Here is a 25808-nt window from a genome sequence, read left to right as displayed (position 1 = left end):
TGGGGGGAGGGGCAGAGGGCGAGAGAATCTCTAGCAGACTTCCCATGGAGTGCAGAGCTGGCTGCAGGGCTCAATCTCATGACCCTGAGATCATGACCTGAGCAGAAATCAAGAGTCAGATGCTTAACCGACTGAGCCACCCAGGCGCCTGCTAGGCACTTTGATGATGTTTTATCATGGATTGCCATAAAGGTTAAAGACCTTGCCCATGACCATGTGGTTGTTTAGTGAAAGAGCCAAAGAACCTAAGTACTGCGACATGTATTCAAGTGTCCTTTACACTTACCATGATTCAATTCATTAAACATAGTATGAATTTTTTTTTTTTAAAGATCTTGTTTATTTGACAGAGACACAGTGAGAGAGGGAACACAAGCAGGAGGAGTGGGAGAGGGAGAAGCAGGCTTCCCACTGAGCAGGGAGCCTGAAGCGGGGCACGATCACAGGACCCTGGGATCATGACCTGAGCCGAAGGCAGACGCTTAACGACTGAGCCACCCAGGTGCCCCGGGATGAAATTTCTTGATTAATAGTTTGAATTCATAATAGTACTAATATAATTTATAATTTCCCTTTACACTGAGAAGCATTCTACAACTAGTAATTTCTTTTTAAGTGAGTCTTATTTAATACCAGTGGACTGAAAACAGTGCCAGTGTTTAAAACCCCGATCTAGTTAGCAATTTGGGTGGGTTTTCTCCATTAATACCACATTGCCTAACAGGCTGCAGTTTCATCAAAATTACAGCAAACAACAAATACCTCCTATATTTAAAATGTGAAAAGTCATGTCTAAAAGATTTGAATTACATGAACGAGATAACGAAATGGTTTTTGTTTGTTTGTTTTATCCAAAATGTGTTTATTGGGATAGTTTCTCATCTTGATTCAGGGGCTTTTAGTGCTGCATCCTTCTGTGAGCCTTGCTTTCCTCTTGTAGGCTTAAAGGACAGTGGAGCAACGGACACACAGAACTGTTCATGTGTGCTTATGGATGGTGGTGATTTTGCAGCATCCTGGGCACTTCCTTCCATGAAATATTAGGTGGGGCTCTGCACTAGGTGCTTCTTCTTGTTCTTCCTCTTCTCTCCTGGGGACTGGTGGAGGAGGTCCTTCTCAAGGGTCATGTTCTCAAGAGGAGGTCGTCACCACCACATAAATAGTTTAAAAAGAGTGTGTCAACAGGAGCTTGAGGCAATTCTTTCTGCTGTAGGCCACAAGAAGAGTGAATCAGCTTCCTCTTGCTTCAGCCCAAGGGTTTGGCATGCGGTCATGAACATTTCACTTGTGACCCAGATTCCTTTGGAGGGGTCCTTTGGAGAACATAGATGCACATATACTGTAGTCAGAGTCCTGGCAACACTCAAATGCATCTCAGGTAAGAGCCGTGTTTTTTTTTCCTAAAAGGCCAGCATTTCTGTGTAATTTTGGATCGAGGGCCAGAGAGTCTCATCGTAAATTTCTGTTCCTTTCTTCAGATAAACTTGAGCTCTTCTCAAGTGGCATAAAAATCAGTTTTATTACATTTAAAAATATGATTTTCGTATGAACAAATCTCTGTGCTATTCAGAGGAGTTGGTGAGGGGTAGGAAAGGGGAAGACAGATGTAGCTTAGAGCATATACCTTGAGCATTTCCTGTGGGCATTCTGAGACTCAGATAATATTAAATACCCCAGGCAGACTGGTAGGATGGCCCCGTAAAAAGTTTCACCAAATTTGCTGGGTAACTTAAGCAAGGCAGATCATCCTAAGGGAAAAAGAAATGAGTTGGACAAGTACTAAAACCATTGTTGGAGTGAAGGAGGAATTCTGAATATGATGTACCTCAAATTTGTCCTGGCTCAGACCCCTGAGAGTGTGTCTGGTCCCCAGGGAACTAGAGGCAACCCTACTTTCCCTACTTGTATTTCACAAGAAAGAAAGCACCTAAGCTTATGATGACCATTGGAATACAGGGCTCAGAGAAAGAATGGGAGAACCACAGTGGCTCACTTATCATGTAGGGTAGCAGTGTAGCTACAGTGGGAGAGAGTCTGCTACTGAGCATGTGGGAGACATTCCTGGGGAGTCAGGAGTATGTTGCAGTATCATGGATTTTGCTGAAGCTACAGGTCCTGCACTTGACAGAGGAACAATGAATCATTAAGATTAATGATATCATGACCTCATCTGTACCTGTGGGCTGTTGGGGCCTGGGAAAATATAGTTATATAAGGATGAACAAAAGTGTCCCTACTTTGGGACGCCTGGGTGGCTCAGTCGGTTAAGCAGCTGCCTTCAGCTCAGGTCATGATCCCAGGGTCCTGGGATCAAGTGCCGCCTCGGACTCCTTGCTCAGCAGGAAGCCTGCTTCTCCCTCTGCCTGCAGCTCCCCCTGCTTGTATACTCTCTCTCTCGCCTATGCCCTCTCTCTCTAGCAAATAATAAATAAAATCTTAAAAAAAAAAAAAAGTGCCCCGGGCGCCTGGGTGGCTCAGTTGGTTAAGCGACTACCTTAGGCTCAGGTCATGGTCCTGGAGTCCTGGGATCGAGTCCCACATCGGGCTCCTAGCTCAGCGGGGAGCCTGCTTCTCCCTCTGACCCTCTCCCCTCTCATGCTCTTTCTCTCTCTCTCTCTCTCTCTCTCTCAAATAAATAAATAAATAAAATCTTTAAAAAAAAAATGCCCCTACTTTGATAGAGGGCCCACTTTAGTGAGGAAACAGACACATTCATATCAATGAAAATAAAATGCAATGTATTCACCATTTAAATGAGATACTGCACTGGATGCCTTATTGAACAGCACAAAGGAGTATTTGGGTCCTATTCTGTAGAAATTGGGGTGCCATTACACTTTTTAACTAAGGGAGAGTCATTTAGCATATCTATGTTTTAGAAACACTTCTGACTGGTTGGTTTGGTGGAAGGATTGAATGAGAAGAAGCTAAAATCAAGGAGACTGGTTGTTCAATCAGAAGGTCAATTGGGCCTAAATTAGGTGTGTATTAGTGTGAATAGAGAAGAGGGGATGGATCAGAGATGTTTAAGAGGACTATGTATCTTATTAGATATTGAAGTGATGGAGAGTGAGAGCTTTTAAAGTAACTCAAAAATCTTTAGGGGCAGTATTTCTTTTTTAAAAAAAGTTTTATGAGTAATTTCTACACCCATTGTGAGGCTTGAACCAACCGCAAGATGAAGAGTCACATGCTCCAGCCACTGAGCCCGTGAGGCACCCCTAGAGGCAGTATTATGTGCACTAAAAGATACAGAGTCTATGGGCGCCTGGGTGGCTCAGTTGTTGGGCGTCTGCCTGTGGCTCAGGTCATGATCCCAGGGTCCTGGGATCGAGTCCCACGTTGGGGGAAGCCTGCTTCTCCCTCTCCCCCTGCTTGTGTTCCTGCCCTTGCTATCTCTCTGTCAAATAAATAAATAAAATCTTTAAAAAAAATAAATAAAAGATACAGAGTCTGGGGCTATACTGCCTAGATTTGAATCTTGACTCTGATGTTCCAGGATTGCCTTGGGCAGATTATGCATCCTGTGCACCTCAGTTCTTTCATCTGTAAATTGGGGATGGTAATAGTACCTACACTTCATACAGTCATTCGGTGTGAATAGATATAATTTAATACCAAAAAAATTTTAATACAAAAAATACACTCTTCCTTAGAAGAGTGCCTGGTACTTAAGTTTGTTTGCAATCATTATTCTAGCTAGGGTAGGTAACTAGATGAGCAGCAATAAAAGTCACTGAAATGAAAATACAGAGGATTGGCAAACTCAGAGGACAGAGAAAATGGTGAGTTCATTCCTGGACATACTGAATCTAGCGTTCCTGACCCATGGTAGTCACATACTGTTTGTTGAATAGTAATAGAAATGAGCAGGTTTTTTCTTTTAAAAGTGCTTTGATCAGGGTGCCCGGGTGGCTCAGTTGGTTAAGCGACTGCCTTCAGCTCAGGTCAGGATCCTGGAGTCCTGGGATCGAGTCCCGCATCGGGCTCCCTGCTCAGCAGGGAGCCTGCTTCTCCCTCTGACCCTCTTCCCTCTCATGTACTCTCTCTCTCATTCTCACTCTCTCAAAATAAATAATAAATAAATCTTTAAAAAAAAAGTGCTTTGATCATATGCCAGATACTGTCATATGCTCTATACCTGTATAATCTCAATTCTCACAAGTCCCCGTCAGATAGTACTATTTCCATTTAAAAAAAATTTTTTTTATTGTTATGTTAATCAGCATACATTACATCATTAGTTTTTGATGTAGTGTTCCATGATTCATTGTTTGTGCATAACACCCAGTGCTCCACGCAGAACGTGCCCTCTTTAATACCCATCACCAGGCTAACCCATCCCTCCACCCCCGGTATTATTTCCATTTTAGTTTATTTAACAGAATAATGAACAGGTTTGTAGCTTAACAATATTAACAAAGGCCACATTTCCAGAAGGCAAAAGAAGTTCTGATTTACTGTGCTGGTGGTGAGAAAGTAGACCAGCTGAGATTTGAACCCAGACACTCTGATTCCAAAGCTGGTATGCTGAACCATTACAATGGCTTGAACCATTTCGAAACCTTTGGCCCCTAATCTCTCTCTCTCTCTTTTTTTTTAAAGATTTTGTTTATTTATGGGGTGCCTGGGTGGCTCAGTTTGTTGAGCATCTGCCCCTTCGGCTCATGATCCCAGGGTCCTGGGATTGAGTCCCACATCGGGCTCCCTGCTCAGGGGGAGTCTGCTTCTCCCTCTCCCTCTGCCATTCCCCCTGCTTGTACTGTCTCTCTCTCTGTCCAATAAATAAAGTCTTTAAAAAAAAAAGATTTTACTTATTTATTTTTTTGAAGTGAGGGGGTAGCAGCAGAGGGAGGAGGGGAGAGGAATCCCAAGCAGACTGCGCTGAGTGTGTAGCCCATCCTGGGACTCGATCTCACGATCCTGAGATCATGACCTGAGCTGAAGTCAGGAGTTGGGCACTCAACTGACAAGCTACCCAGGTGCCCCCCCAAGTATCTCTTAATACTAGAGTCTATTAAGAAATGGCATCCTATTTTATACAGTGTTGGATGCTTAATAATAAGAATACCTATAATTTATTCTATGGCTATTATGTGTCAGGCATTACACATATATTGTCTTCAGTCTTCACAATACCCCATCAAAATGTTATAATTGATATTTTAAAGCAGTGGAAACTAAGGCTCATAGATGTTTAGAAACTTGCCCAGAGTTACATAACTACTAAGCAAGAGAGGAGAGGTCAGGTCTATTTATTCCCAAAGTCTGTACTATTATCTTCCAAATTTAGTTATATTACATTTAATGTATCATGTCATGTTTTGCAAGAGATACCATGAGTTCCATGAATTCTACAGCCACCTCATCAGTTCGAAAAACAGTTTTAATTATGGAAGCATAGTAACTGGAATAGTATTTTCAAAATTTAGTTAAATAAGAATCATATACAGAGCCTGAGACTTTGCCCCATATGTGCTGAATCGAATGTCCAAGGGTGAGTCTTAGCAATCAAATCTTTGGGGCACCTGGGTGGCTCAGTCGTTGGGCATCTGCCTTCAGCTGGGGTCGTGATCCCAGGGTCCTGGGATCGAGCCCCATGTCGGGCTCCCTGCTCGGCCGGGAAGCCTGCTTCTCCTCCTGCTCCCCCTGCTTGTGTTCCCTCTCTAGCTGTATCTCTGTGTGTCAAATAAATGAATAAAATCTTAAAAAAAAAAAGAAATCAAATCTTTAAAAGGACCTGATATAGTTCTTTTTTTTTTTAAGATTTTATTTATTTATTTGAGAGAGAGAGAGAATGAGAGATAGAAAGCACAAGAGGGAAGAGGGTCAGAGGGAGAAGCAGACTCCCTGCTGAGCTGGGAGCCTGATGTGGGACTCGATCTTGGGATTCCAGGATCCTGACCTGAGCCGAAGGCAGTTGCTCAACCAACTGAGCCACCCAGGCATCCAGAGCCTGACATAGTTCTAATGAAGGTTCTCCAAAGACCATGTTTTGAGGAATGCTACAAGGATGGGGTTGATTCAGGTGCTCTTGGCATCTGAGCTCCCTGGGTGAAGTCTTTTTTTGAAAAAATTTTTTTTTTTTTAAGATTTTATTTATTTATTTGAGAGACAGAGAGAATGAGAGAGAAAGCACATGAGATGGGGGGAGGGTCAGAGGGAGAAGCAGACTCCCTGCTGAGCAGGGAGCCCGATGCGGGACTCGATCCCGGGACTCCAGGATCATGACCTGAGCCGAAGGCAGTCGCTTAACCAACTGAGTCACCCAGGCGCCCTTTTTTTGAAATTTTTTTAAAAGATTTTATTTATTTGTCAAAGAGAGAAAGAGAGAGAGCACAAGCAGAGGGAGCTGCAGGCAGAGGGAGAAGCAGGCTCCCCGCTGAGGAAGGAGCCCAACGTGTGACTTGATCCCAGGACCCTGGGATTGTGACTGGAGTCGAAGACAGACACAACCAGCTGAGCTACCCAGGTGTCCCTGGGTGAAGTCTTAGGGCACTTTTATTGCCAGTACCATAGCTTATTACCTCCTAGTTATTATTTCAGGTCTTCTATTATTAATTTAGCTGATCACAACCACTTAGTAAGAACTTTGAAGCCATGTGCTTCTGCCTCCTGTGTTGTCAATATATTGTTTCCCCCTCCTTCCACCCCTTTTCACGGATGAAACTCCCAGCAAAGCTGCATGGAGGGACTTGCACTTCACAGAAAATGAAGTATGATAGCTGTGTAAGAGGAAGAGCATTGTGGTGTGGTGAAAACATCAGACCTGGATTCTAGAGTCCTACTTCTGCCTCACTGAGCTTTGGTTCCAGTAAAACTGGTTTGGCAGAACCTACTTCACAATGTCATGAGATAATGTGCCTGGTATTGAGTCTTTCAATAATTGGTGGCTATCATCAATGTGTAATACACCCTTGTGTTCAGAGAGGAAGATCATAGAAGTACTATGCTGTATGCAAAAGGAGGGATATCATTTCTCATGAATTGGCTCGCTTAGGGGCTGACAAGATTAAAAGCATGTAAATCTGTAATTGTGAATGGAACTAATCACAGTAAAATGAATCGCACTTAAACTAATTACAGTTAAACTAGTTACGCAAAGATTGGGTAAAGGTCAACTGACTCTTGATAGACTTATCTGGGTGGTTGGTAACTGATTTCCCATAATAGGTAAGCAGTTGTCTGGGAGAGTCCTTTTTGCATGTGTTGTAGATTATAAGTATTAATTACTTATCACCTCTTATCACTCTCAAAGGTGTCCCAGAAAGGGCAAGTGATTTGTCCAAGGTCCCATGGGTACGTAGGTAGTGGCAGAGGTAGAATTAGAGCTTTGGTCTATGTTTTATGTATTAACCAGGCTATTAAAAAACAAAAAGCTATTAGTTAATGGGAAGCAGAGGTGTATATGACACTCATGTTTCTTTCTGCCTGCATAGCTGTCAGCATTTAAAAATTTACCAGGAGTTGCCTTATGTAACTCCAGATACTGTGTTTTGGGTTTATGAAGGTTTTTAAAAATGTCAGTGGTAAGGAGGAAGGAAACAGAACCAGTACTTCCCTAAGTACCCGCCCCGCCACCACAGGGATTAAGCAATTGCCTGCCAGAATTCATCAGTACAATAAATGTAAATCCAACAATTTACAGGAAGCTTATCGGTCCTTTCTGTTCCAGAAACTTGTGATGCTTTTCCTCGCTACATGGCACAAACAGCTGAGTCAAGTTGTCTTTAAGAGTAGCCACCTTTCCCTCAGGCCATATACACTGCACCATCCTGTTCCATGCAAGTTAGCCCATAATAGGGCCTTTGATTCAAAATCAAGGAATTGGTACTGACTTGGCAATATTTACTGAGAACAAGATAAGTGACACACAGGTATGTTTAAGAAATGAAAGGCTCTTATCTGTTTGGAATTTTTTTTTTAAAGATTTTTAATTTTTTTATTATTTGAGAGAGAGAGAATGAGAGACAGCACAAGAGGAAAGAGGGCCAGAGGGAGAAGCAGACTCCCCGCTGAGCAGGGAGCCCGATGCGGGACTGGATCCCGGGACTCCAGGATCATGACCTGAGCCGAAGGCAGTCGCTTAACCAACTGAGCCACCCTGGCGCGCCCCTGTTTGGAATTTTTGCAAAGAAACATTATGAACCATTATACACATTATATGTCCATATTTGTAATGAAGCAAAATCTGGTCTTAGCATTATCTGAACTACTAACTACAAAAGGTAACCTAAAGACTGAGACTATTCTGTATTTGGACATACGTAGTTTATGGTGTAGCCCATATTCTTCACAGTTGCCTTTGGCTCCAGGTCAGAGATTAGGAGCACATATTAGTCATTTAGTGGGTTGACATAAACTAATGACAAAATTGTCTTTTGGTGTAAGGTTAAGTGCGTGTTCTGGGATGAGTAAGACATAGATTTATATCCCTGATTTTCCACTAACTGGCTCTACGACCTTGGACAAGTCAATAACTGTCTAAACATGATTTCCCTTTTCTGTCAAGCGAGAAAAAAAATAAAACCTTCCACATAGAGTTGTAAGGATTACACATGATAATTCATGTGAAGAATTTATAGTGCCTAGTATATAAAAAGAACTTAATACATTTTAATTACTGCTTTCTTCTCTTTCTACCTATGTATTTTTATTTCTTTTATTTCTTCCCCCACTCTGTTTTTCCTCATATTTTTATTTCTGTCTAATCTATCCCTTTTTTCTTTTATGCTTCTTCCTCTTCTCAGGTCTTCTGTTATCCTATGCCTTTGTACAAGTCTAAACAATTCTTTTTCTCATATGTGAGACAGTGAGCCACCTCTATGGGAGACAGGGCCACACCTTGAAAAAGGGAACAGTAAGTCGCGTCTGTATTCCAATCTGACGCCCTATCCTTTGGTCAAGAATGGGAAGCATGTGTTCCAAAAATGCAAACTCAAAGTTCTGGAAAGGGATACAGAGACTCACTGTGGACACAAAGGGCCACTGAACAGGAAAATGCCCAATGTGGTAGATATCCCCCAACATCCCCCCCCCCCCCCAGTGTTTTTTCTAAGACTTTTAGGAGCTAGCAGCAACCCTGGAACCCTGGCTGGCTTGGGAGGCCTTGCCCAGGTGAAGCAGGTCCTATATGTGTGTCATGCAGGAAGTGCCACAGGGGCTTGATGGTCTAAGGAATAGAACCCAGCTAGAACTCACTGGAATAGCTTCCTAGGGACAAGTGGAGAAGCCCCATGTCAGAAGGATAGGACCATGAGGAGGAGATGTAGGCCAGGTTCTCCAGACACAGTTACAGCAAGCATCCTCGTACCCTATGAGGTGGGATGGGTCTCAGACACTGGATTTAGCTCTGGCATTATGGATCTAATGGTGATTAATGTTAATTAAACTGAAATCTTTAAAACAAAACCTAATCTTTTTTTTTTTTAAAGATTATTTATTTGACAGAGAGCACAAGCAGGGGGAGCAGCAGAGGGAGAGGGAGAAGCAGGCTCTCTGCTGATCAGGGAGCCCGATGTGGGGCTCGATCCCAGGACCCTGGGATCATGACGAGCCAAAGGCAGACGCTTAACTAACTGAGCCACCCAGGTGCCCCTAATTTTGTTTTTTAAATACAAAGTTAGGGGAAATTTTTTGCTTAAAATTTTACTATTTATTTTTATAATTTATTATTTGAGAGAGAGCGAGCGCATGTCCAGGGGCAAGGGCAGAGGGAGAGGGAGAGAGAGAATCTCCAGCAGACTCCCCACTAAGCAGGGAGCCCAAAGTGGAGTTTGATCCCAGGGTCCTGAGATTATGACCTGAGCTGAAATCAAGAGCCAGCTGCTTAACTGATTGAGCCACCCGGGCACCCCTTTTGTTAAAATTTTAACTCCTCTTTCCCCCAAATCAACTATAGTTCCACCCCCACCAAGATAGCCATTATCAACATTTTGATATATTTCCTTTTAGCCCCCTTATTTTTTAGAGGGGGGAGAGGCAGAGGGAGAGGGAGAGAGAGAATCTTAAGCAGGCTCCACGCCCAGCATGCAGCCCGATCCTCAGTCTCATGACTCTGAGATTGTGACCTCAGTGGAAACCAAGAGTCGGAGGCTTAACCCACTGAGCCACTCAAGTGCCCTCTTTTAGCACCTTTTAAATGTATGTATAAAATACAATTATCATCAGATTGTAATATGCTCATTTCTGTATTTCTGACATTAAAAGTAAAACATGTTCATTTAAAACATTGGAAAGATAGAAAAAATGCAAAAGTGGGAGGGAATCACCTGTAATTCTTATCACTCAGAGGAGACTTATTAAAATTTTGCTTTATTGGGACGCCCAAGTGTATCAGTCATTTAAGCGTCTGCCTTCCACTCAGGTCATGATCCCAGGGTCCTGAGATCGAGCCCCATGTCGGGCTCCCTGCTCAGCGGGGAGCCTGCTTCTCCCTCTCCCTCTGCCTGCCGCTCCCGCTGCTTGTACTCTTTCTTTCTAACAAATAAATAAATAAAATCTTTAAAAAAAAGATTTTGCTTTATTTATTTCCAGTCCTTCATATGCATTCTGTAAACATGGTGTGGATTATACCGTAAGTACAATTTTAATCCTGCTTTTTTCAATTAACATTCTACCAGACCCATTTCTCCAGTGTCATTAAAACACTGTTCCTACCCTCAAAGATGCCTCCAGTCCTATGGGAAAGGTGACTGTGGACCAAAGGGCAGTGTACAGAGAGAAACCAGAGGCAAAGCAGATGTACAAAACCAGGTTAGAATACAATTTTAAGATAAACATAAAATGACTCTATGTGCAATTAGCACTGTTGCTCCTGATTATTTATAATCAAACATTTTTACCTTTAATAGCATTTTTAAAGATTTAAAATTTATTGCCTAAATTCTTTTAAAAAAGCATTCTTATTAACAAATTTTTATAACTGTAAAAGCAATAGGTGAATGTAGTAAAATATTAAAACTGTACCAAAGGGTACATCTTTAAAAGGTATTTAATTGCTTCCCATCCCAGAACCCCTGCTTATAAATTTCTATTTTTATTCTAAAACATACTTTTTCTTTTTTAACACAAAAGAGATCATATTTGACAAAGTATTCTTTACATTGTTTTTTAACTTAGAAAATCTTGGTTTCATTCTATATTAGCAAACATAGATGGATCTTATGCTTTTTTAACAGATGCATATTTGTCATTGAATGAATGTGCTATAATTTATTTATCTGATATCCAGTATCCTACCCAGGGACATCTAGTTGTTTCCAGTTTTGTTTTTTGTGTTTTTTTGTCATGATACAGAAAGTTTTATTATATCTTTGGGACAGACTTTTCTTTCCATATTGTTACAGGCTGCATTGTATTCCCCTAAAATTTTACATGTTGAAGCCCTAACCCTCAGTATCTCAGAATGTGACTATATTTGGAGATCAGGCCTTTAAAGAGGTAAATTACAATGAGATGGTTAGGGTGGGCCCTAATCCAATCTGACTGGTGTCCTTATATGAAAAGGAGATTAGGACATAGGCACAGAGGAAAGCCGACCCCCCCCCCACACCCACACACACTGGGAAGGTAGCCAAAAGCAAGCCCACGAGGGAGGCCTCAGAGGAAATCAAACATATTGACATCTCAATGTTGGACTTTCCGAAGAGTGAGAAAATAAATTTCTTTTGTGTAAACTGCCCAGTCTGTGGTATTTTGTTATGGTGGCCCCAGCAAACAAATACAAACAGTGACTCATCTATAATTATATAGTGAACACCAATGGGGAAATAGCATTCACTATTTAAATTTAAAAAAGAAAGTGAGGGTTTGGGGCAAACTGCAGGCCTATAGCTATCTCATTTTTTTTTTTTTTAAAGATTTTATTTATTTGACAGAGAGAGACAGCGAGAGAGGGAACACAAGCAGGGGGAGTGGGAGAGGGAGAAGCAGGCTTCCTGCCGAGCAGGGAGCCCGATGCGGGGCTCGATCCCAGGACCCTGGGATCATGACCTGAGCCGAAGGCAGACGCTTAACGACTGAGCCACCCAGGCGCCCAGCTATTTCATTTTTTGAAGGCTGTTTGCATATAAAATATCCTATAGGAAAATGAAAAAAAAAAAGAAGGAGAAAAAGTAGCATCTGGGATTGCATTTCAAGTCTGGCTATCTTGTCTTTAACAATGCCGTCACCCCTACTGAAACCTGTACTCCTAAATCAGCCTAGCCTGCTGCAGCAAAATGTTGATTGGTTATTTTGACTTGACAGCGAGGATGAATTCTGGTACAGAGTTAGGACTGGGAGTCCAACTGTTTTTGCAACAGCAACATTCTTTTCATTGCTTGTTTTCACAACTCACCCCCTATTGGGGAAAGTGCTGTGTCACTCACATAAACAGAGTAAAATGCCTTAGAATTGACTTTCCTTGACCACTAATCCTTTCCAGGGCCCTCAAAACTAAGGTTGGAAAATACTAGCGAGGAGGACTAACGTCATATTTTTAGGTCACCATGGAATGATTTGGCATCTTTTTTCCCCCGCTGTGGCATGCAGTTTTTCAGAGAGAATGAGAGCAGGAAAGAAGGAACCATCGATACACCAGGCACCAAACAATGTGGATTTTCATTGTCTGTTCACATGTCTATCCAGTCTCCTTGTGGTTGCTGATAGCTAGATGGTCTGTTAGAACTTCTCTGTCATATATGAGAAGAAATCATAGGTGATCAAACCGACAACCTTGGCCTCAGTAACAGTTCCTGATCGACTGTAGTTGCAGCAACCTATAATGACACTCCACTGATCAATGCCTTCTTTCTGGGGCTAAAGTTTAATGTAAATCAATCAATTTCTTCTGGATATAGCAGGTAATTAATTGCTACATTACTCAGCATATGGAGCTAATGTTAACAGCTTCCTTCAAGGGGAAGAATGACCCACAGGACTTATTTTTTATCACTTTATTTCTTTCATTTTGTCATCTTAGACAAATTCCCTGAGGTGGCCAGAGTCCAAAGGGGCTGTTATTACTGTTGAGCTGAGTATAGAGCTTTGAATTCTAGGTTACAGCAAAACTGTGTCTGGATGGATTTTTTTGTTGTTGTGAAACACTTATTTAATGTTCTTGCTTCTGGAGGTACATAGGTGAACAACACAGACACAAATAAGTACTGGGAGATAGAAAATGGTGTATTAAAATTTAGTTAAAATGAGGAAATTACAAAATACCAGGAACTTCCCTCATTCCTTCCTTCTTTTTTGTTTTTTAAAGATTTTTATTTTTAAGTACTCTCTACACCCAAGAGGGGGCTCGAACCTACAACCCCAAGATCAAGAGTTGCATGCTCCACTGACTAAGCCAGCCAGGTACCCCTGTTCCTTTTTTTATTCAATAGATTTTGAGTACTAACTGTATGGCAGGCATTGTTCTAAGTGCTGAGCATAAAACAAAGTGCATGTTCTCATGGAACACATTTTTCCATATAACTGGTCCACCTGAGGTCTGATTCTACATTTTGAGACAGCTGAAGTGGAAGATCAGAATGAAGTAAATAAAATGTCTTTTGGGGGATAATAAAAAACACAGAAGCAAAGCCCTAGTGAAAGAGCAGAGTTTAAAAGAAAGGAGAAAGGGGAAGAGGCTAACAGATATTAAGGACCATATCTGCATTCTATTAAGTGTTATTCCTATTATTTTGTAAAGATTTTATTTATTTATTTGACAGAGAGAGAGAGGGTACAAGTAGGGGGAATAGCAGGCAGAGGGAGAGGGAGAAGCAGGCCTCCCCCACTGAGCAGGGAGCCTGATGCAGGGCTGGACCCCAGGACCCAAGCTGAAGGCAGATCCAACCAACTGAGCCACCCAGGCGTCCCTGTTTCTATAGGACAGACTGTGCATAAACCACATCTCTGTATGCCACACAACTAATATAGTGCCTGGGAGGGTGTTACTGGACCTAGATTCATATGGCCAGATTATTTGGTTTCTAATTTGTGGGATGCTAGGCAATTACCAGAATGTCTTCAAGACTTAGTTTCTTATAGGACTACCTCACAAAGTTGTTTTATTTAATAATAACAGCTTACAGGCAGTGCTTACTATGTGCCAGGTGCTAATATAAGCAATTCAAATACATGACCTCTCTTGATTCTCTTAACAGTGCCGTAAGGAGGTATTTATCTTAACTCAGACATATAGTTCAGCTATACTGAGGGTAACACAGACTGGATGAAACAAGTGAAATTTATTTCTCATGGTTCTAGAGGTTGGAAGTCCAAGATCAGGGTGCCAGCATGGTGAGTGCCCTCTTCAGGCTTGCAGACTGCCAATTTCCCCTTCTATTACATGGCGAAGGGAAGCATGCTCTAGCGACTCTTAGAAGGGCAGCAATCCATCATGACTTCATCTAATCCTAATTACCTTCCAAAGGCCCACCTCCTTATACCATCACATGGTGAGGCAGGGGGTTCAACAAATGAATTTGAGTACACAAGCATTTAGTCCATAGCGGTTTTGTCCCCATTTTCTATATAGGGAAACTGAGGCACAAAGACCTCATGTAGCTTATTCAAAGTCCTACAAACACTATCTGGCAAAACCAGGAGTCTAACTTTATGTCCAGTCTGTGCATTAGAAATAAACAGATGCACTCTACTGCAGGGTTCTTTCTCACCTTCGACTCCATCGATTTCTTGAATATTCATCAAACCCCTATGTTGTCATGGAACTATGATAGATAATAGGGATATAAGGAGTGAACAGAACATATTTGGTTCTTGCCCTCCTGCAGTTTATAGTCACTAAGCATATAACCAGACACTTTCAGACTCTTAGCCGTTCCTGTTTCCTCCCATTTCTCTATGAGTCCATTAGCCCTCCAGGCAACCGGTCTAGAGTTGGTCATGATTAGTAGAGCCCGTAACAGGGTCTCCCTAGGTCTCTTCGATAGCTGGGGCGGGGGAAGGTGACCTGTGGGAAGAGGCTAACCCTTTTCTTGGCAGTGACCTTGCTTTTCTCCTTTCTCCCTGAGTCTCGGCTTAAAATATTAGTATGTGTACCAAGGTTCTTTCCCGCACTAACCTTCTGTGATAATTCGCCCTTTCCCCCCCCCACCTGAGGCCGTTCTGACATCCCTGACCGGGTGTTCCTGTGCTTGAGGTACCTTCCTGCCTCCTGGATCCCCAGGGCACATTTTTCCTTCCTTCCTTGGAGGCTCCAGAATTCCACGCTGCCCTCCCCTCCGGCCCGCTCTGGAGGAGATGATGCCCTGCCCCCAGACCCAGGCTCGGCTCCCACCCAGAACACAAGTGCCGCCAGTGTCCAGTCCGCTCACGCGGCACGGTTTCTCCGTGGGTCCTGAGTTCTTAGAGCCTCAGTCCCGGTCCATCCAGTCATTCGCCGGGGCCTTTGACCAGCGGGCAGGGAAGTCGAGCCTGCCACTCGGGAATGGCAGGGGGGCAAAGAGCGGTCTAGGAGAGCCCGGTGGGGCACAGAACAGCCACCTGGCAGATGGGCGTCACAGTCCGCGGCGCCCAGGCGGAGGTCCCGGCCTGAGCGCGGCCATTGTGCTCGGCTGCCTTGCCCTCAAGGCCTGGTGGGCGTAGCGGCAGCGCTGAGAGCGCCCCCAAAGCGACAGCCCATCCCTCCAGATAATGTGTTTGATGTTGTGAAACAAATTGGGTAAAGACTTGGTTTCTTTCCTCGGCAAGCGAAGGGGCCAAGGAACGGAAGGAGCGGAGGAGGTAGGTGAGAGCGCCGCCGCGGGCCCGGTCACGTGGGCCTCGGGGACCGCATGGCGGCGGCCCGCGCGTCCCCGCGTCCGGGCCGGCGGAGTAGGCCGGGCGCGCGCGCCGACGGGGCGGGCGCATGCGCAGGGGGGCGCGCCGCCTCTGCCCCGCGGCGAGGGTGTCTATGGAGAGGCGGCGGCCGCGGCTGCTGAGGCAGAGGCTGAGGCAGTGGCGATGGCGCCCTTCCCCGAAGAAGTGGACGTCTTCACCGCCCCACACTGGCGGATGAAGCAGCTGGTGGGGCTCTACTGCGACAAGGTAACGGTGTGCGGGGCCTCTTGCTCCGGGGAGCGCGGGCTGAAAGGAGGAGCGGGCCGGTCCCCGGGCGGCCTGGCCTGCGCCGCGTCCGCAGCCCCCGGGGCCGCGCCGCGCGGATTGCCGCCTGCGCAGCTGTCAGCGCCGCGCTCGCTCCCCCGCACCTTCTCGGGGGAGCCCGCGCCCCCCCCCGGCCGGCGGCCTCGGACGTGCCCTCGGGGCCCGCGGCGCGGCTCCTGCCCGGCTGCGTGCCCCTGGCGGCGGGCCCCGCTCCCTGCGGCCGCGCTGGGCCTCCCGCCCCTGCCCCCGCCCTCTTAGGGAGAGGGGCTCCTTGGCGCCCCACCGACCTTCGGGCACCCCGGGCCGGCTACCTGCGCTGGGCTTCTTATCCGCCTGGGGCGGACCGTTCCTGCAGCTGTCCCCCTCCTCCCCCAGCACCACCGCCCCTCATCCTGCTCCTGGCTGGTTTGGGGGCTTCCGAGTCTCTTTGCAAACACCCATCCATGCCTCCGGACCTCTAGCTTGTTTCCTGGCTCAACGGGCAGCTTCCCCCAACCCAGCTCGTTTTACGCCCCAGCTTTTCACTGGCTTGATTTGGAAGAAAACCCAGGTTTCTTGGTCTAGGGACTGGAGAAGCTTCACTTTCATTTATGGTTATCTTTTTCCTTGCAACTTTGTCTTGGAGCATTTATTTACTCGATGTGAATTTTGTTATAAGACCGCTGTTCTCTGTTGGAATTCTTAACGTGGACTCGAATAAAAGGGACCTCGGAAAAAGTTGGTTTAACTGTGAGAACCTTTTTGGACTGTTAATTGGTGCAGCATTAACTGAAAAAGCACTTTGCTGGAGATGGTGCAGGGCCTTTTTAATGATCGTAAAACAATATTAAGCCGTCCACATTTTTATCAGTTTTACGTTGGGGGACGTCCACATATATCCTGAAAATTTCAGGCAGTCCTGTTTCGTGTAGAACAGAGCCAAATAAGAAAACATTTAAACAACTGTTGTTCAAGTATAGAAATCAACTTTGATGAATTTTCAGAAATTACATAGCTTTAAGCAGAATCATTGTTGAGAGAAAAGAGGGGTTCTTAGAGCCCAGGGAGGTAGTTGGAGGATGCCCAGTGTGTTCAGTGCTAGGCCACATTCAAAACCAACACTTTAAAACGCACTCAGAACCATCCTTTTCCTCCCTCCATTTTGAAAATTAAGACCTGATTCAGATACAGGTTTAAACAGGACAGTCCAGGACAGTGATTCTCAACCTTGGTTGCTGACTAGAAGCATCCTAAAGGCTGTTAAAAATCCCGATGCCCGAACCACTGAAAGTCAGCCTCTCTCAGGGTGGGACCCAGGCATCAAGTACAATTTAAAGTTCCTGAGGTGAGTCCAGTGTGCAGCCAAGGGTGAGAGCCATTAACCCAGGAGAAGCATAAGGAATGGGTAAGCCATACGTTAAGCTGTGTAACCCTGAATTTTTTGAGTTAGATTGCTGTAGTGTTTTTTTATCTCCTCTGGCTTTTGAACTTAGTTATTCTGACAGCATTTATTAATTGCAGGAAATTAAAAAATGGGAGGGTTTTTACTTTCTCAAAATTGAAAAGGGAAAGTTAGTGAGGACTGATGGAATGGGAGGTCGATCCTCTCTGCAGTTTAGCCTGGAGAGCACCTGAAATTGTTAGAGAAATTTCTCTGCATGTGTACACTTTCCTAGGGAGTTTGTGACTTTCATCAAATGATTGTGACTCTTCCATAATAGTTAAGTGTCACATTTTATTTAGTTATGTGATAGACTAACCAGCGTCATACAGTGCCATTTTAAAAAACAATACCTGGGGCGTCTGGGTGGCTCAGTCGTTAAGCGTCTGCCTTAGGCTCAGGTCATGATCCCAGCATCTGGGGATCAAGCCCTCTGTCCGGCTCCCTGCTCCGCGGGAAGCCTGCTTCTCCTTCTCCCACTCCCCCTGCTTGTGTTCCCTCTCTTGCAGTCTCTCTCTGTCAAATAAATAAATAAAAATATTAAAAAAAAATACCTGAATCTTCTTTTTAGTAAATGTTTCCTCTTGCAGTAATTAAGAAAGCAATTTCAATTTGACATAGCATAAGTCAAAATTATCACTAATTCTTAATTATATATAGTTAATGAAGTTGTTGTATGTATTCATCAAGGAGATTAAAAGTCCAATTTTCCAAACTCTGGATCAGAGACCAAGGTGATTTAGGGGAAAAAGAAAATGTATAGGAATTTTACATCCAGATTTCTTCTTGATGCTAATAGCTTGTGGAAATCTCTCCCAGGATGTCCTTTGGGAGCTAGGGTGGAGAAATAAGTGTTAAATGCTGGCTGAATAATCTTAAAGGACTATTTTTTTTATTCATTTGTCATCTCAAGTTTTGCCTTCACCATCTTTCGGTTGTAAAGACCATGGATATTCAACCCAAAGAGCCTATAGTAGAACTTTATAAAATGAGAACTAGTTTTTGTATTCAAACTAAAAAGATACAAGATATGTTTTTTCACTTTATTCTAAGTGTTGACTCTGAATGTCCAGTAATTGTAAAGTGGTCAATTTTATTTCCAGTATCAAACTTTTTTTTTTTTTTTTAAAGATTTTATTTATTTGACAGAGAGAGACAGCTAGAGCAGGAACACAAGCAGGGGGAGTGAGAGAGGGAGAAGCAGGCTCCCCGCTGAGCAGGGAGCCCGATGTGGGACTCGATCCCAGGACCCTGGGATCATGACCTGAGCCGAAGGCAGACGCCCAACGACTGAGCCACCCAGGCGCCCACCAGTATCAAACTTTTCAAGTACAATATATTTTAGAAGCGTCCATGTATTTACTAGCATCAGCTCAATCATTCATATGCTTAGATTAGTTTACTTAGAATAATTTATTCTTGTAGGCCATTTTATTTTTTTAATTTAATTTTTTAAAAAGATTTATTTATTTATTTATTTGACAGAGGGAGACACAGTGAGAGAGGGAACACAAACAGGGGGAATGGGAGAGGGAGAAGCAGGCTTCCTGCTGAGCAGTGAGCCCGATGCGGGGCTCCATCCCAGGACCCTGGGATCATGACCTGAGCCGAAGGCAGATGCTCAATGACTGAGCCACCCAGGCGCCCCTCTTTAGGCCATTTTAAATATTGCTGTGTAATACCTAATTTAATCCTTTGCTCTCGGATTTCCTCTAATATAAAGTTTTATGGAAAGACTTTTCACGTTACCCGAACAGTCCTTTGAGGTAGGTAAAGGAAGGGGTATTTCAGTTTATTAGCTGGGGACTTGTAGGCCTAGATTAGCTAGACCCAGTTTACATCAGCAGTTAGTTATAGATCCAGATACCCAAGTCAGGATCTTGATTTTCTAGTTTAATTTTCTTTGTATGAAACCAGAGTAGTTTCTAAAAAATTTCTTTGGTTAACAGTCTGTTACGAAATCTTTTTCTAATTCACTGACCTTCCAAATTGGGGTGATTTAGTGCACATTTCATTGGATGACATCCTTTTTCCAGTTTACTCCAATTCTTCAGTCTTTCCTCTTGTCCTCAAAATTAATTCTGCCAGTAAGTTTGGAGTCTCTACTGTCCGTTGGCCCTGTGTTGTGTCAGCAGCTTGCATTGGCGATGTGAGAAGTGGAATTTACAATCTTATATTTGTGCTAAGGTGGAAATCCAAATGCAGTATAGTGGGAGCGGAGGGAAGTGTGCAGTTAGCTATACATTAAAGTGTCAGGAGTGGTCTTACGGTCTTTTTTTTTTAATTTATTTTGAGAGAGAGAGAGAGAGAGAGAGAGCACATGAGAGGGGGGAGGGTCAGAGGGAGAAGCAGACTCCCCGCTGCGCAGGGAGCCCAATGCGGGACTGATCCTGGGACTTGATCCTGGGACTCCAGGATCATGACCTGAGCCGAAGGAAGTCACTTAACCAACTGAGCCACCCAGGCGTCCTTGGTCTTACGATCTTGAGCTGAGTTCTGAGAATACAGTAGGTGGTGGTTTTAAGGATGTGTATAATACAGAGATTCCTAGACTTACATATAAGCCAGTTATAAAAGTTTAAAGTGGTGGAGGCTTTTATAGAGTACCCAAGTTTTTCAGGTAAGGATATTAAAAGTGCCATTTGGCTATCATTTTATAAATAAAGGACCTTTTATGACAAGTTTAGGAGGGAAATAAGCTCATAATAATTGGAATAGATTATTTAAAAAAACTGAACGAGTATAGCTTTATGAAGAATTTAGTTTTCCTTTTTTTCCTCTTTCTGGATACTTACAAAAACTCTTGTTGACTGGCATTGGGAAGGTTGGTTTATTAAAGAGAATATTGAATTGAAAACTAGGAGAGGAAGGAAAAGGGAATTTAATGATTTCTTACTACATGCTTACATTATTTCTTTTAATCCTCATAAGAGCCCCATGAGACAAGTATTACCCATCATTTAAAGATGGGGAAACAGACTTACTTGTTAAGTAACTTACCCAACTCAACTAGTAATTAGGAGAGCCTGAATTTTAATTATAGGATTCCCCCCACTTCCGAAGCCCATGTTTTTTTGTATTACCTTACTGGCTCTGCTACTTATTACTTGTTACATGATTTTATTCAGAACATTTCACCTTTGGGCCATAGTTTTTTTCTCTCTGTATAGTTAGTTTGACTAGACGGTTAATTGAGGTTTCTTTATTGAGTATAAACCTTCCTTGATTGAATCAAAGCATTGTTTGGCTGAGTACATAAAAAGTAAAATTTATTTGGGGTAATAGTGTTTCGGTTTTTGTTGTACTATTTTTCATATCTATTTAATCTATTTAGTCTTTAAGTCGCACAATTTTTTGATTCAGTTTGAAGGCAGGCTGTAAGATTTTAGGTTGTAGAGTGTCTGAGACAGAAAGTTAGTTATAAATCTTTTCAAAATACGGGAGATACTGTGTCACTGGTTGTTACTATTTGTTATGTGTGTCCTGCTCTATATAGGTTCATTTTTGAGTTTGCCAGCCATCAGAGTATACAAATTTATAGGTCATTTAGGAACTTTTATATCCTACTGTAGTAGAGTGTTTTTCATAGTGTGTCCTATAATCCTTTAGTGGGTCATGAAATCAATTTTGTGGGTCAGAAACAGGGTTTAAAAAATGAAATGGAAGAGTAAATATTAGAGTACAGCACAGGGTAGAGAGGGAAATATTGTTTCCTGAAATTTGTTTGAAGTAACTGTGATATGTGTGTGTCTGGGTTGCACTGTATTTCAGACTAAAGGTCATGGTTAAATGTGTTTGAAAAACACTTCTTTAGAGTAGCATTTCTCAACCACAGCCCTATTGACATTTTGGGCTAGATGATTTTTTCTGTGGCCGCTGTCCTGTGCAATGTAGGATGTTTAGCTGGATCCCTGGTTTTACCCACTAGATGTCAGTAGCAGTTCTGCAGTGGTAACAATCAAAAATGTCCTTGCCCATTGGTTCCTGGGGGGGAGGCACAGAACTGTCCCTTGGTGAGAACTGTCGCTTGAGAGCAAGCATTCTTTCTGACAGTTTACTCTGTTGGATTGGAAGGATAGCTTTATGATTGGGACTAATATTGTATCTTGTGGAAAGAACATAATAAGTTTTAGAGCCCTGGAGATTTGATCTGTGTTTTGTTGTCTACTGGTTGTATGGTTTTGGGCAAGTTATTTTTTTCTGAGCCTCATTTTTTCATCTATAAGATGGGAATTTTAATACCTACTTAATCTAAAAATACTTAGTATAGTACGTAGTGCATCATAGACTTCAGTATGGTCACAGATATTAGTGTCTAGGTTTTTTTTTTTTGTCTCAATCAAGTTTGTATGTTTGAATAACTTCGTAGAAGTGAACAATTTTAAAAATTCATATAAACAAATTTTTAAAAAGTTAAATTGTGCTCTGGTTATCTTTTAGCTGCTAAATTTACTGACTTTTAGTACCAGGTTGAAACAGTTGCTCATTTCAACTGGAGATAAAGTGATTTGGGTTGTATAAGGACTTTTTTTTTTTTATTTGAGAGAGAGAGAGAGAGCTTGAGGAGGAGGGAAAGGGAGAAGCAGACTCCCCGCTGAGCAGGGAGCATGAGGCAGGACTCTATCCTAGGACCCTGGGATCATGGCCTGAGTTGAGGGCAGATGCGTAATCGACTGAGTCATCCAGGTGTCCCAGTATAAGGACTTTTTTTTTTTTTTAAAGATTTTTATTTATTTCTTTGACAGAGAGCATAAGCAGGGGGAGCGGCAGAGGGAGAAGTAGGCTCCCTGCTGAGCAGGGGGCCAGTGCAGGGCTTGATCCCAGGAACCTGGGATCAAGACCTGAGCCGAAGGCAGATCTTAACCAACTGAGCCACCCAGGCGCCCCAAGGACTTCTAATGATAGTTTTATTTGGGCTAACTATAAAAATAACAGAAAAACCCAAGTAGGGCTTAATGTAGGTTATATTTTGTATTCTTTAGATATATTATTAAATTATTACAAGAACCCTATTAGGTATTTAATATTATTATCCATATATTTTTTTTTTAAGATTTATTTATTTGAGAGAGAGAGTACATGAGAGGGGGAGGGTCAGAGGGAGAAGCAGGCTCCCTGCTCAGCAAGGAGCCTGGTGTGGGACTCGATCCCAGGACTCCGGGATCATGACCTGAGCCGAAGGCAGTCGCTTAACCAACTGAGCCACCCAGGCGCCCTTATTAGCCATATTTTACAGATGAAGAAACTGAGGTACAGAGCAATTTAGTGACTTGCTGACAGACATGGATTCATACCTAAGCAATCTGGCTCCAGAGTCAGCACTTTTAGCCACTAAGCTGGATTGACTCTATGAATAATGTAGAGTCCTTTTATACATCTAATTGGGTTCTCAATCTGTAGTATGAGCCTGGTTCTTATCTTAGCTTGTTATTAAATCTGAAGATTTTCTAACAATCCAGTGAGAATGCAGAATTTCCTGCATGTCTTTTTTTTTTTTTAAGATTTTATTTATTTATTTTGACAGACAGAGAGAGAGAACACAAGCAGGGGGGAGGGGTAGAGGGAGAAGCAGGCTTCCCACGGAGCAGGGAGCCCGATGTGGGGCTCGATCCCAGGATCCTGGGACCATGACCTGAGCCGAAGGCAGATGCTTAATGACTGAGCCACCGAGGCGCCCCTCTGCATGTCTTTTAAAATGTTACTTTCCTTAAGTCATATGAGGGCGTTATTTATTTTTTTGCCATGCTTTGGTTTTTGTTTTTTAAAAATTGTATAGCTGATATCATGTTTTCTTTAGATTTATCTCTTCTTTCTACTAAGACTTATTTTTAATTAAAAATTTAATTAAATAATAATATAAACAAAATGACCCATAATAATATTTGCTGAGATGAGCCACTAGTAAATTTTATTGTGGTCTTGTGTAGCATTTCTTAGGATAAAATCTACAACATTGGTTTAACCAAATCTGTTCTGCCTGTTGTTTTTGTCTGGCTCAGGAGCTAAGAATGATTTTTACATTTTTAAATAGTTGGAGAAAATCAAAAGAATAATATTTTATGATATGTGAAAATTATATGAAATTCACATTTCTTTGTCCATAAATAAAGTTTTATTGGAACATAGCCATACTCATTCATAGACTGCTTTTATGCTACAGCAGCTAAATTAAATAGTTGCTACAGACAGTATGCCCTGTAGAACTTAAAATACTTGCTGTCAGGCCCTTTACAGAAAAAGTTGCCAACCCCTGTTCTCGACAGTTTACTTATTTACTGTGGCTGCTCTTCCTTGTGTTACTTCCCTTCACTAGAGTGTAAGCTCCATAAAGGCATTGACTTTGTTTTGCTCACTGATGTATCTATCCCGAGTACCAGAAGCAGCCCAGCTCATAATAGCTGCTCATTAAATATTTGAATAAACAATGCATGAATTTATAAAAACGAATGATTAATTTTCAGAATGGTGAGAGCTAGTATTTATCAAGCACCAGTTCATTTTAATTTCACAGCAACCATGTAAATAAAGCACAGATGTTGTTGTTATTCTCATTTAGCACCAAGAAGAAAAACTAAGACATTGAAGGAGAAAAGTAACTTACCCACGGTTACACAGCTAAGTGAATGATAGAACTGGGATCTGATCCTAGAGACTCTGGTCCGGGTTCCTGTAAATGATTCTTAATACCTAACCTATAGTGCGTTTTCCATAAGATACTTAGTTACTTCTGCTCTGTAGAATGGAATAGTTCTGCTCGAGGAGTCTACCATCTTTTCTGATGCTTTGTCCTAAGCCTGCTCCTCCTGCTGAGAACGGGCGATTGAGACAGCTTAGAGTCTACTCCATTTTAAGGAATACTGGATCAGACTTGACAAACCAAGTCTAGAAGTGTGGTGTTAGTAGCTTCTTCCCCTCCATTTATGGCCTGTGTTTTTAATGTCATCAGATTTTCCCTCTTAAAATGAATTTTGAAACTGGAGTTGAGTTGATATAATAGAAAGTAGATTTAATGCGGCAGTGGAGGTAATGGAGGATTTGAATATTATTTTGAGCTTTAATTTGAATCAAGTTTCTTGATAAGATGTATGCATTTAAACATGAGAATTTAATTGCCATTAAATGTAAAAAATTAAAATTACATCTGAATAGTCATTTTCTTTGGTTGAGTAGTAGAATTAAAGAAAGTGACTGTATATATATTTCTTTGTATTCATTGATTTGTAGCTTTCCTTCAAGTCCTTTTACTTTCTCATGTGCTGATGTACTAGGTTTCCATGTTGTAGTACTACAATGCCTCTACCTCAGAAAAGTACATGAGTTCTTAAATGAGCTGCTGTTTATCCCATTTTTCTTAAGGAAAAAACCCCAAAACCAATTCCCCTGAAATCATCTAGTAATATTCTTCTAATAACTCAATATTTTATAATTATTTCTGGAACAGATCAGACTCATCTTGATATTAAAGTTTAAACAAACTATAGTATTTTTTAATTTTTACATTGTAAAAGTAGTATAATAGCATAAAGAGCATTTGAACAAAGACAAAAACACTTAAAACGTTATCCTAACACAATTATTTTAAAATTTCATACAACTTTATAGAGTATTTGTATTTTTAGTATGTATATAGAGTAACAGTAGGTTTGGAGGGAGTCGGTCTAATCCCTTTTATTTAAAGAAATTATGTGATGTGTTGATGCATGCATCATTTAACTGTATCAAGCCCTTCAGAATGCAAACCAGTGTCTTCCTGACCTAGTGTACTTTTTATTATACCATTATAATTTGTTAATTTATGAATTTCCCGTATTTGTACTTGAACCAAGTGTAAGGGAGGTATTCTGCTATGTACAACACTAAATAGGAATGCATTTGAATATTTTTTATTGGTGCATATTTACATATATTTATTATGCCTTTCTTTTTAAATTTTTTTCAGCTTTCTAAAACAAACTTTTCCAACAACAATGATTTCCGTGCTCTTCTGCAGTCTCTGTATGCTACTTTTAAGGAGTTCAAAATGCATGAGCAGATCGAAAACGAATACATTATTGGTTTGCTTCAACAACGCAGCCAGACCATTTATAATGTACATTCTGACAATAAACTCTCTGAGATGCTTAGCCTCTTTGAAAAGGGACTGAAGAATGTCAAGGTGAGTTACAAAAATGGGTATTTATCACAATTTGTGTCATTTGCTGGTATGTCAGGACAAAGTGTTAGCATTTTATAGTAAACGATGTTATGTTATAGAAAAAATATTCTGATTCTTGTTAAAGAAGTAAGGAAGACTTTATTCGGGGCATTA

The 25808-nt window shown here is 42.1% G+C and overlaps 1 protein-coding gene and 1 long non-coding RNA gene across 2 annotated transcripts in view; both read left to right on the top strand.

Annotated features, from left to right (window-relative positions):
- LOC141372572 (uncharacterized) overlaps positions 1–25808 on the top strand; it is a 120382-nt gene that overhangs the window by 43966 nt on the left and 50608 nt on the right. The window lies entirely within an intron of this gene.
- FBXL5 (F-box and leucine rich repeat protein 5) overlaps positions 15852–25808 on the top strand; it is a 45311-nt gene continuing 35354 nt past the window's right edge. The window contains exons 1-2 of the mRNA XM_025887316.2: positions 15852–16023; positions 25440–25655. Coding sequence (XP_025743101.1) covers positions 15940–16023; positions 25440–25655 — 300 coding nt within the window. The 5' untranslated portion in view covers positions 15852–15939. The remainder of the gene's footprint in view (positions 16024–25439; positions 25656–25808) is intronic.

The sequence above is a fragment of the Callorhinus ursinus genome, unplaced genomic scaffold, assembly GCF_003265705.2.
Source record: "Callorhinus ursinus isolate GAN/ISIS: 27379988/994484 unplaced genomic scaffold, GSC_fseal_2.0 scaffold4, whole genome shotgun sequence".
Lineage (NCBI taxonomy): Eukaryota > Metazoa > Chordata > Mammalia > Carnivora > Otariidae > Callorhinus > Callorhinus ursinus.
Note: the sequence above shows the minus strand (reverse complement) of the source record. Positions and strands in the feature narration are given on the sequence as shown.